This window comes from Eleutherodactylus coqui, chromosome 1 (assembly GCF_035609145.1).
Source record: "Eleutherodactylus coqui strain aEleCoq1 chromosome 1, aEleCoq1.hap1, whole genome shotgun sequence".
Taxonomy (NCBI): Eukaryota; Metazoa; Chordata; class Amphibia; order Anura; family Eleutherodactylidae; genus Eleutherodactylus; species Eleutherodactylus coqui.
In genome coordinates, this window is record NC_089837.1 from 444,850,887 (window position 1) to 444,863,566 (window position 12,680).

Below are 12,680 nucleotides of genomic sequence, written 5' to 3' on the forward strand. Positions count from 1 at the left end.
GACCATCTATAGTATTCTCTCTAGTCTGATTATTTTCATTAAAGGGGTTGTCTCGCGGCAGCAAGTGGGGTTATGCACTTCTGTATGGCCATATTAATGCACTTTGTAATATACATCGTGCATTAATTATGAGCCATACAGAAGTTATTCACTTACCTTCCCTGCGCTGGCGTCCCCGTCTCCATGGCTCCGTCTAACTTCAGCGTCTAATCTCCCGTTTAGACGCGCTTGCGCAGAAGGGTCTTCTGCCTTCGGGTCTGTCCGGCAGCAGCGGCGTTCTGGCTCCGCCCCTTCTACGCGTCATCGCGTAGCTCCGCCCCCATCACATGTGCCGATTCCAGCCTCCTGATTGGTTGGAATCGGCACACGTGACGGGGCGGAGCTACGCGATGACGCGTAGAAGGGGGCGGAGCCAGAACGCCGCTGCTGCCGGACAGACCCGAAGGCAGAAGACCCTTCTGCGCAAGCGCGTCTAATCGGGCGATTAGACGCTGAAGTTAGACGGAGCCATGGAGACGGGGACGCCAGCGCAGGGAAGGTAAGTGAATAACTTCTGTATGGCTCATAATTAATGCACGATGTACATTACAAAGTCCATTAATATGGCCATACAGAAGTGCTTAACCCCACTTGCTGCCGCTAGACAACCCCTTTAATATACAATTTGCCAATATAATTTTCCTCGAAAGTACTGGTTTTCTAATGATATTGCTGACATTTCATCATTACTGGCTAAGGATATAGTAACAATATATGATGCTTACTTTGACTGTGCTAATACACCAACTACTTCAGCGTATAGATCGGCCACAATGTGCATATTACCAGTGTTTGGACCTAGATACCTAAGAACAAAAGAATAGAAAGATGAAAAGTACAGCTATTAAGGCAAAAAGCCATCATTTTCAATTACCAGTCTAAATTGCATTACCCTTCTTTGTACTTAAAGTGCTTGAAAGCCAAGGTTATGACTTCATGAACCAAGCTGTCAATTACGGGATGCAATGGAATCTGGAAGACAAGAAGTAAAATGGAATTATTAGAATTGGTTCATGTGAAATGTAGTTATATTACTTGGACAAATATGTCTTATTTCCAGTAATGTACAAAGCCGCATCTTATTTCACAGGGATCAACTGATATTTGCATGTCAAGATCTGTTTAACAGGAAACAATTGATGACCTATCTGTATTTTGGAGGGCAAGAAGAAACTACAGCTAACTCCTTAAATGATGATGCATCTGTACAGACGCCACATATTAGATATTACTGAAGATGTCATCAGATCCAGCTGAAATGTAGAATTTTTAAGTTCTATTCTACCCTGTTTCCCTGAAAATAAGACATACCCTGAAAATAAGACATAGCATGATTTTCCAGAATTTTTGAGGATTCAAAATGATTTTTCAGGCTTTTTGAGTGTGCTTGAAATATAAGCCCTACTCCAAAATTAAGCCCTGCTAACAATTAATTTAAAAAGTCAATTTAAATAGTGTCCAGGCAGCTATACATGTAAAAAAGTTAAACCTTTTTGAACAAAAATTAATATAAGACACTGTCTTATTTTCAGGGAAACATGGTAGCTAATTGATCTATAAAAAAAATTAATACATATGAAAAAATCTGCTAGAAACACGCACAGAGGAAATATGTGGATCTATTGATGCATATTAGTAAATATGTTCTCCTAATAGGTTCTGCTAATAGGTTCTGCTAATTTAAATCCTACGTAGAATAAATATACACTGAATGACCACTTTATTGGAGACACTGGCACTTTCAAAATCATAAATTGTGGAAATTTTCCCATATGGAAATTAGACCTGAGATCCCGGAGTGCAGCATAAAATCAAGTAAGCAAGTTTCTGTGGATCAGTTTTAGTGTGAATCTACATTAGAATGGGAAAATCAAACAATCTGAGCGACTTCTTTCAAGACATGGTTATCTGCTTTAGACTAGCTATGGCCAGGTTTTCATGCACTGCCAACCTTGTTGGGCTTTCTCATGTAATGGTGTTGAAAATATACTAAGAATTACATGAATGAGAAAAAACATCCAGTGAAAGGGGATAAAAACAAAAGGGGTCAGAGGAGGATGTCAAGATTCATTCTGAGGAACAGGCAGTGCACAGTCAAGCAAACTGCATCCATTTACAATACTGCTCCAACTAACATGTCAAAATGCACAATTTGTCAGTCCATAGCACTGATGGGCTTTAACAGCAGATGACCAGTTCTACTGCCATTGTTGTCTGAGAGAATCAGAAAGAAATAACTCTAGTGAGCAAAAGAAAGCAAAAACTGTATCAATGAGCAGTGGAAAAACATTGCCTGGTCAGATGAATCCAGATTTCTGTTGCACCGTGCTAAAAGTAACATAGTATGTTAGGCTGAATGAAAACAATATACATCTAGTTCAGCCTGTTTCAAACCCCCCCACCACCTTGTCGAGCCAGAGGAAGGCGAAAAACCCCAATGAGGCAGAAGCCAATTAGCCCATTTGGGGGAAAAATTCCTTCCTGATTGTGCAGTCCCTCTACCAGGTCATTGATAAATGTATTGAACAGAATGGGGCCTATTAATGAACCCTGTGGCACCCCACTATCAACGGTGGCCCAGTCAGAGTACAAACCATTTATTACCACCCTCTGCTTTCTATCTCTGAGTCAGTTCTTTACCCAGCTACACATGTTTTCGCCGAGACCGAGCTGTCTCATTTTATATATCAACCTATTATGCAGTGCTGTGTTAAATGCTTTAGAGAAATCCAGATATACAAGATCAATAGACTCTCCCAGATCCAGTCTAGAACTTTCTTCATCATAGAAGCTGATCAGATTGGTCTGACATGATGGACCCCTCATGAACCCTTGATGATGAGGAGTTATACTGTTGTTCTCCTTGAGGTATTCTATGATGGCGTCTCTCAGAAACCCCTCAAATATTTTCCCAACTATTGAAGTGAGACTTACCGGCCTGTAGTTACCAGGCTTTCTTTTTGACCCCTTTTTGTATATTGGAACCACATTGGCAATGCGCCAATCCAGTGGTACAACCCTGGTCTCCATAGTGTCCATGAATATAAGAAATAGTGGTCTGGCTATCACGTCACTTAGTTCCCTTAGGACCCTTGGGTGTATTTCATCTGGGCCCGCCGATTTATTGATTTCAATCCTCTTTAACCTTCTCGTTGGATCAGGACCCTCACCCCTATTGTTTCCATCAATTGATTACTATGTAACCGTGGTTCTGTAATGTTTGTACTTTTGTCGTTCTGTATCCCCCCTGTCTATGTAAGTGCTGCGGAATATGTTGGCGCTATACAAATAAAGTTTATTATTATTATTATTATTCTCTGCACTACCTCCTGTGTTAGGCATTCAATACTTAGTGGGGAGTTCGTTTTATTCCCCTGCATCTCGTGTGACATTTCTTTCTCATTCGTAAAAACACTTGAAAAGAAACTATTTATTAGATTTGCCTTCCTCCCATCGTCTTCTATGATTTCTCCTGCATTATTTGTTAAAGGGCCAGTGCTCCCAGTGTAAATCCTTTTACTGTTTATATAATTGAAGAATAGTTTAGGGTTATTTTTGCTTTCTTTGTCGATCAGTCTTTCTGCCTCCTCCTTAGCAATTTTTATCTTTTCTTTACATATTTATTAAGTTTTTTTTCCCCTGTATGATTTCAGTGCTTCTTCGCTGCCTTCTGGGAGGTCAGAATTTGGCACAAGCAGCATGAATCGATGAAACCTTCCTCTATCTAACTTGTAGCAACTACAAGTAGCTTCCTGTCCGCAAAGGCCAATATTCCTGCACAATAATTTAAAAATCTAGTGGAATCATGCCGTGATGCACTGCTGTGGTTAGAGAGGCCGAAGGCAGTCCAACATGCTACTAGATGGGGGTCTCTAACAACATGGCCAGTAAGTGTATACCCGCATATAGCATTTTGTGCAAAGTGTTAATGTGTTTCTGTAATTCAGGCTGCCTCAAAGTGGTTGTATGACTATTGCCACCAGTTTAATAATAAAAGAAGTTCTTATTAATTAGCCATCTGTAAAACTGTCTCTAATAACTGATCCCCAGTGGATATCAATGTAAGTATATTCTGTGTGGAGAGCTGCAGGATATGCTATGGCATTATAAATAAATGATTATGAACAACTGATATGATCTGCTTTTCTAACACAATATATGATCCTCACATATTACTGCACACGGTTACATAATCTTCGAAAAATTAATCTGCTCGTGACTTAAAGGGAGTCTGTCACCTAATTTTAGCTTTAGAAGCAAAGCTTTTTGGCTCAAAGTAGGTAAGCTATGGAGTCTGGGGATGTAAGTTTCATACTTACCTTCCTTATCGTTTCCCTGGGGTCAGCGCTGGAAGCTACTGGTCAATGCATTGAGCGGTGCTGCTAAGTAGTCCTCCCATTCTAAAATTATAATGGGCGGACTACTTAGCAGCACTGCTCAATACATTGAGCGGCGGCTTCCAGCGCTGTTACCGGGGAAATGATGGGGAAGGTAAGTATAAAACTTACATCCCTGGACTCCACGGGTTACCAACCTTCAGCCTATAAGCTTATATGGGTAAAAGTAGGCAACAGACTCCCTTTAATATATATATTATACCACTACATTTAAAGGGGTTGTTCAGTTTCAAACTATTGATGGCTTATCCTCAGGATAGGCCATCGATAGAAGATAGACTAGGGTCTTTTGCCTGGGACCTCCACCAATTAGGTTGAGGCGCTTATTAACGGAGCTCATTTCTGCAGGAAGCAGACAGCTCTGTTCTTACTGTAGTGGCCTGGATTGGTATTGCAGGCCACAATCCCATTGAAGTGAATGGCCTGTAATACAGTCTGCTCACTGCAGTGAGAACGGAAGTGGTCTGCTTCCTGCTGAAACACTAGGATAAGCCATCAATAGTTTACTGGACAACCCCTTTAATATTCTCTGCATTATTCGCTTCCTGAATACATAGGAAGAAATGAGTACAAAGTTACTGAGGACTATAAATATATAATCAATGACAGCATCATCTTACCTGTTTCAGGACTTCTATAAGAACTAATGAGAAAATAAAATCAATTGCCAGATCCCTCCTTTCCATCAAGTAATCTTTCTGCTGCTCGTCTCTGAAAACAGAACAAAAATGTCTGACGGTCACTAATTGTTTTCAGTCTGTATACTGTGTAGACCTCCATATGCACAGTCCAATCAAATCTTTGATGAGTAGAGCCAATATCTAAGAATTAGCACCTTCTATGTGTTGTCAACCTTAATAGAAAAGACTTATAACAAAGCAAAAAAAAAATACCCTGTTGGAAATTCACAATTTAGGACAACCCTAAGGGCGCCCACCTACTGGCGTTTTTTTTTCCCTGCGAAATTCGCAGCATTTTTTTTCTCCTGGGGTCTATGGGACTTGTAATGTTAAAATCGCGATCGCGCAAAATCGCAATTTACCGCGAATCGCAGTAAATTGCGATTTTGCGCGATCGCGATTTTAACATTACAAGTCCCATAGACCCCTGCAGAAAAAAAATGCTGCGAATTTCGCAGGGAAAAAAAAACGCCAGTGGGTGGGCGCCCTAAAGCAGGACTACCTACCTACAGAATCCAGGAATAACCTACCTGTTGCATTATAACTTCCTAACTCTCCATTTGGGCTAGAAGGACTAAAACTGTAATTCTGCAAGAACTTTGGATCTGGAGGCATTGGTCATCATCATAGTACCCTTCTACAGAAGTGCTTTCCTAATGCAGGATTTCAAAATGGGAATTTTAAAAATAATTTTGATAAATGCACAATGCAAATTAAAGGGCCACTCCAGCAAAAACACATTATTCCATGCCTGCCCTCTTCATCTGATTGCTTGTCACACTCTTAACGTCTCCTCTGTGTACTGAAGTCACTTCTATGCACTATAACCCCCTGTCTGATGTTTATCAGCCACCATCTCGAGGTTGAGATTTTTTTACTTTCAGTTTCACATCAATCCCATGATGCATCAGCATAGCATTAGCTGAGGCTATGCCATATTTGCATGCAGAGAGAACAGTTTAATTATCATTACCTTCTATGTTCACCTAAATAAGCTACAGACCATAAGTGTACAGTCAGGGGGATGAGCTGTGATCTCCTCTATTATAACTGTGTGATCATCATCAGTAACCGTGATAGGAGTGCCTATAACCCCCTGTAAGCAGTTTCTGTGATATATCCATATAACATCACACAGACTGAGAATCTGACTAGAAAATGAATCCACAACTTCACAAAGATCTAAGCAACACAGAACTGAGATCACATGACCATCTGAGGGAAAAAAATGAAATAGAGGCCAGGGGTTTTAGACAGAATGAAAAAACTAACCAAGGTAACACTAGCTGACTTATGTATACTGGGGGATAGCTACATAATAAATGAATTTTTTAAAAATTACCGGAGTGGCCCTTAAAAAAGGTTATCTAGGGACAGTTGTATTCTTTCAAAAACCTGCTCAACTGGCTGTAGCAGCATAAAAAGCCACATTCTCCACCCTTGCTGCCCCCATTCCGCTGGTGCTTGGTTCCCACTGGTCTTCACTTCTGGGTGCAGGAAACCAGCAATGACATCTCTGACATCAAGATCATGTGACCGCTGCAACCAATCACTGGCTCACTTCAGTCATTGATTAACTGCAGCACTTGGATGTCCTAGGTATTGGGACATTATCGCTCTACAGCCAAAAGTGGAGACCAGTGGGGGAACAGCGACTGATGAAACGGAGAGCAGTGGACAAGGAGAGTATGGCTTTTTATTTTTTCCATTCAAGCCACTCGTCTTTTTAGACTATTTCTTTGACAGTTTTTGCGGCTTTCCTATTTTTGAGTTCACTCTTTCTGACACATGCAAACACTGGGAGAACATGCAAACTCCATGGAGATAAGTCCCTTGATTGGATTCAAACCCAGAATACCAGTGTTGCAAGGAAATAGTGCTTACCATTAGGTCACTAGGCTGCTCATTTTTGTGCAAGTGCATACTACAGCCCCATATAGTCTTTACAGTGGCTCACACATTGTACTTGGTTATTGAGATTCTGAGGTATTCTGCAGTCTCTCCTATGTTTTTCTCTATAACAACCCGACAATGTGACAGCGCTTTAAAATGTGATGGTTTCCAGTAAGAGAAACCAAGTAATCTTGAAGCTACGATACCTTTCAATGGCTAACAAAAATACATGATGATATAGCGAGCTTGCGAACCTCTCGGGTTCTTGTTCAGGCTTTAGCCTTTTAAGCCTGAAGAAGAACCCTGTGTTGGTTCAGAAGCTCGCTAAAACATCATGTGTTTTTGTTAGCCATTAAAAGGTATCATGTCTACAAGATGACTTGGTTTCTCTTGCTGGGAACAATCACATTTTGCTCTACTGGCTAACACAGTACCAAACCTTTGTTTTCATTATACAGCGGTTTTACTTACTGGTAACCCCCAAAAAGTGCACCCCAAGATACCTCCTTTTCCCATAATACTCTTTTTTTGCCACATTTTGGTTTAGACGTAGGCTTGTTCCTTTCAGTATATATGTGGCAGAAAAAGCAGAATTCAAGGCACTGGAATTGCTATAAAATGTAGCATTTATTCATTCATCATATAAAGGTTTCAAACTGAAACATTTTGGCCTCACACAACCTCTGTCAATCCTCACAGAGCACAAAATATTGTTATTAGCCTGTAATAGATTTGTGTTTCTACACAGTAGCCAATCAGAGGAGGCAAAGCTGTAGGGGAGAGGCAGAGCAGCAGTCTCAGCCAATCATCAGACAGGGGATGTGTCTTAGACTACCGCAGTCTCCCTGTAGACATTGCAAATCAACTGTAGTCAGATAACAACTCTACCATAACGTAGAATAGGTAAAAAGCAGTCAAGGAGTAAACACTGAGGAAGACAAATGAAAGATAAATCATTCCCTCTAGGTACTGACTTACATATCTTTTTTCAGCACCTGAATGGACAGTCCCTTTAAGGTAAAATAGATAAATGCTGGAAGTAAATTTTTCTCTCTCTGTACAAATAGCACACTAGAGTTTTACCCTACTAGGCCAGTAATGAATCCAAGACAAGGCAATCTTGGCAAAACACAGCTTATTTCTCTCCCTACTTGATTAATGGGGACAATGTAATACCATTTAGGAGAATTACAATGCTTGCATTCAAACTGGAAACCTTTTACTACTTCAATAAACAAATAAGAGACACTCCAGCTGTGGCTAAAAGGGAGCAAGCTCTTCTCTGCAACTGTTCAATAGCCATCAGTGACAGGTAGAACACTTGTAGACTATAGATGGACGGATATACGGCGGTCGTCACTAGACAAGTGTAAACAGTGGAATTACTGGCAGAATGAAACCATACTTGACTAATACAAGAACGACGAAGGTCAAAATTGCAGCTGCAGAACATTATAACATTGCCAGGATTGATTAAAAAACAGAAGTCTACATGGATTACAAGCTGATTTGAACCAAAACTGAAAAAGGAATTCCCTGTTCTGGTTTTCCACTGCCGTATAGACTTTATGGACATACAAAGTTGTTATATGTTGTGTATACACACACACACACATACATAGACATATATATATATATATATATATATATATATATATATATTGTGAGACAGTGACTGACAAAGTGCTGGAGGGTGGATACGTGCCACCGAGCGGCCTGGGCTCGGTGGCGGAAGCCAGCATTTCTGTGTCAGTAACGTTATGTTACTGACACGTTGTAGTTTTGTAAGTGGCTCCAAGCCGCATAGTTCGGGCCGGCTTTTCCTGGAGTGGTCAAAGCGAAGGGTGGGATGGCCACTCCCACGTACCAGGTGAGGCTGGTACCAGGCCTTATAAAGCCTGGGCCTGCAGGTTAGAGAGAGTGTCTGGCTGAGAGCCAGAGAGAGGGCTCTGTGGAGCAAGGAGCCCGGCTAGCCCAGCGTGTGGGCTGAGAGAGCCAAAGGCGAGGTTGACAGGGTGACGCCCCTAACCTCAACACCCAGGAGGGTGTGGTGAGACCTCCACAGGTCTGAGGACCGGACTGGCTATGTGACGTTTTGGAAGTGAGTAGTCAGGGCCGGACTCTGTGTAGTAAGCGCTCAGACAAGCGGGTGATTATTTTATGTTGGCCTGAAGTCAAGGCCTGTTTTATTTGTGTTGTATGCTGGAATAAACCCAGGCGAAGCCTGGACTAAAGGACCTTTTGTTGCCCGGTGTCACTGTCTCTGGCCGCGGATGCCCCTGCTGCTACTGACCCTAATCGCTAATCCCCACATATGGTGTTTGGATGCGGGCAGCGGTCTTAAAGAGACATACACCAGTTAATGGACATTCTGCTGCAGCAACTGGAGAACCGTTGCTAAGGGCAACCGCCCAAAGAGAGATTGTCTGAGCGCGCCGTAACCCGATGTCCCGGGTGGACGCTGCAACGGCGCAGCAACCAGATACAGCCAGTATGGAGGAATGGCTGAAGCAATGGATGCAAGAGATAGTGCTGCAACAGGAGAATGTGGTGCAGCAACAGGAGACCATGGCTCAGCAGCGGAAAGCACAAGAGGAGGACATTGCTCAGCAGCTGAAAGCCCATGGAGAGGCTATGCGGGTGCAGCGGGAGGAAAGGCAACTCTTAATAAAGCAGTTGGCTACACTGACAGAGTCACTCAAGACTACAGGGAATGAGCCCCTTATACGACAAACTGAAACGGATCACACAGCTGTGTTGGGAGAACAAGCCCCTAAGTGTGAAAAGTTGAAAACACAGTTTGCTAATGAAAGTAGTCTTCAAGAGGTGGAGCAGCTGAAAACAAAAAGTGCAGCTCTCTTAAAGGAGAAGGAGCATTTTGAGAGGTTGGCTAAGGAGGAAGCTGATCGCCGAGTGTTGCTGCAACAGACGAATGTTCAGTATGAACAGCGCTTAAAAGAGATGAGAAGTAAGAAAGAAAAGTTTAAGGGATATCTTTCATCAGCCCATGAAGAGATACAAGACCTCAGAGATGTAGCCAGAGATGAGGCTGACCGCAGAGTATGTCTGGAGGCACAAGCTGCGCAGTATGAACAGGACTGTAAGAAACTGCAAATGAAAACCCAAGAGTTGGAGATGACGTGTTGCAAGTTAGAAAGAGCTTCTACAGATGCACGTAATCAAACTACAGGTTTGCAGAATCAGGTTGCAGAGTTAAAAAAGCAGCTAGCAAAGAAAAATGGTGACTGGGAGTGCCAAGTAAGTCAGCTCAAGGAAGAGCTAGAAATACAGAAAGCTGAGTGCAGTCAGACCAAAAAGCAAGCAGAGTTCTTGGAAGACTTACTGGGTCACAAGGAAAACCAGGAAGTGCTGCTTGAGAGACTGGTGTCCCAGCTACAGATGAGCTTGGATGAGGAAGCTGAAGTACATGGAACCCAAATCCAGGAGCTGGAACGGAGTCATGCTGTAGCTGTGGGGAAACTGTCCAAGCTGTTGAAGCAACTTGAAAAAGTGAAAGAAACATTGGAAAGTGAGTGTCTGGAGCTGTCCCAAAAGGTGAAGGGGTTGTTGGAAGACAAGTATGCATATGAATGCAAGAAAGACACAGTAGAGATGCAGCTTCAAGAGCTACAAATAAAGTGGAAGCGCTAAATCAGCTGTTTTGTCTTCAAACTGATGTCTATGATGAACTTGAGAAGTTTACAGTGAGCCTTCAGCAGGAAGTAGAAGACATTAGTGTGGAGCTTGGTTACCAATGTCAGATGGCATCCAACTGGGAGAAGAAAAAAAAAGAGGTGTGAACAGTGGCTTACGGAGGAGAAGTCAGTGTTTCCTAAAGTTGCAAAAGAAAGGCGTAACAAGCTTGTGCACACTGAAATGCAAAGCTGGATTAGCGCTAAAACAGATGCTGAGAAGAGAACCCGGATACGGGAAAAGCCCAAAGGTGTGTTCCAACGACCGGTAGCAGAAATGGAGATCCTGCTGGAGAATATTAAGAAAGAGACTGAAGCACTAACCCTGAAGCGCCCCCTGAAAGTAGTGTCAGGCAGAGCAGAGCTTCAGCAGTTCTCAGAGAAGTTGTGCATGAAGATGAAATGCTGTAAATCAGATAGCCAAGCGGCTGAAAGAAGGGCTCAGAGACCTGAGATGTCTAAGACCTCGTTCAGACAGAAACGGAAAAAGGTGATCTTGTTAAAGAATCTAAAAGAGTTACAAGTAGCAAAGAATGCCAACTTATGTTTACAAAAGGAGACGACTGAGGCTCAGAAGGTCTCACAAGTGGACGCAGAAGTCTTGAAAGAACTGCAGCAAAAGAATAATGATGTAAAAAAGCAAACCCCGACAGTGAAGAAACAGTTTGTCCAAGTGATAGAAGCCTATCACAGGGATGCTGGCTCCAAGGACCAACTCATCAGTGAACTGCAAAATGAAGTGGAGACTGTAATCCATAGCAAGGCCATGCTGGAGCATGAGCTACAAGAGGAACTGGAAGAATACAGAGACAAGGTTCTTGCGCTAGAAGAGACCTTCCAATTGGAGGCTCAGTTAGAAAGTCTCCACAGGCCGACCCGCATTGAAATGGAGGACTGTGTTAGCTCCAAGAAGGATGGTGAAAAGACTGTACCTAAACTAGAAAGAGACCCCTGAGCTTGGAGCTTTGACCCTGGAGGGCCAAGAAAAAAAGGCAAATGTGTGTGTATGGGAGAAGGCCTGGCTCACATGGAGCTCTTGCTCTTTCTGACTTTGCAAAAGTTTATCGTGGAGCCCACTGTAGACAGAGAGACTTTGAGCATGGGACCGAAGCCCAACACCCAGGCCTCGTCAAGGACGCATTTCAGGACAGCTAAGTGTCCGAACCCACTGCCTGGGCTCGGTGGAGGAAGCCAGCATTTCTGTGTCAGTAACGTTATGTTACTGACACGTTGTAGTTTTGTAAGTGGCTCCAAGCCGCATAGTTCGGGCCGGCTTTTCCTGGAGTGGTCAAAGCGAAGGGTGGGATGGCCGCTCCCACGTACCAGGTGAGGCTGGTACCAGGCCTTATAAAGCCTGGGCCTGCAGGTTAGAGAGAGAGAGAGCGTCTGGCTGAGAGCCAGAGAGAGGGCTCTGTGGAGCAAGGAGCCCGGCTAGCCCAGCGTGTGGGCTGAGAGAGCCAAAGGCGAGGTTGACAGGGTGACGCCCTTAACCTCAACACCCAGGAGGGTGTGGTGAGACCTCCACAGGTCTGAGGACCGGACTGGCTATGTGACGTTTTGGAAGTGAGTAGTCAGGGCCGGACTCTGTGTAGTAAGCGCTCAGACGAGCAGGTGATTATTTTATGTTGGCCTGAAGTCAAGGCCTGTTTTATTTGTGTTGTATGCTGCAATAAACCCAGGCGAAGCCTGGACTAAAGGACTTTTTGTTGCCCGGTGTCACTGTCTCTGGCCGCGGATGCCCCTGCTGCTACTGACCCTAAACGCTAATCCCCACAATATATATATATATATATATATATATATATCTCAAGTTAGATCATCGATAGCTGATCTCTGGGTGGATCTTCTGCTCCCATATCACATGGAAGCTGAAGAATGCTGCACTGGCCTACATGATGTGTGTGGGGCTTCGTGTATGGAACCTGGCTAAGATTTTTGCCGGAGTTGCTTGTCTTTTCGCATGGACAATTCTAGATAGA

The 12,680-nt window shown here is 43.2% G+C and overlaps 1 protein-coding gene across 4 annotated transcripts in view; it reads right to left on the minus strand.

The window, feature by feature from the left end:
• The window catches only part of FRY (FRY microtubule binding protein), a 304,066-nt gene that overhangs the window by 154,636 nt on the left and 136,750 nt on the right, over positions 1 to 12,680 (minus strand). For all 4 annotated transcript variants that reach the window (XR_010787154.1, XM_066582996.1, XM_066583004.1 and 1 more), the window contains exons 5-7: positions 5,057 to 5,147; positions 932 to 1,011; positions 765 to 845 (exon numbers count right to left, since the gene is read on the minus strand). Coding sequence is in view for 3 of the 4 variants with exons in the window: in XM_066582996.1 (XP_066439093.1) it covers positions 765 to 845; positions 932 to 1,011; positions 5,057 to 5,147 (252 nt within the window). In the remaining variant the exon portion in view is untranslated. The remainder of the gene's footprint in view (positions 1 to 764; positions 846 to 931; positions 1,012 to 5,056; positions 5,148 to 12,680) is intronic.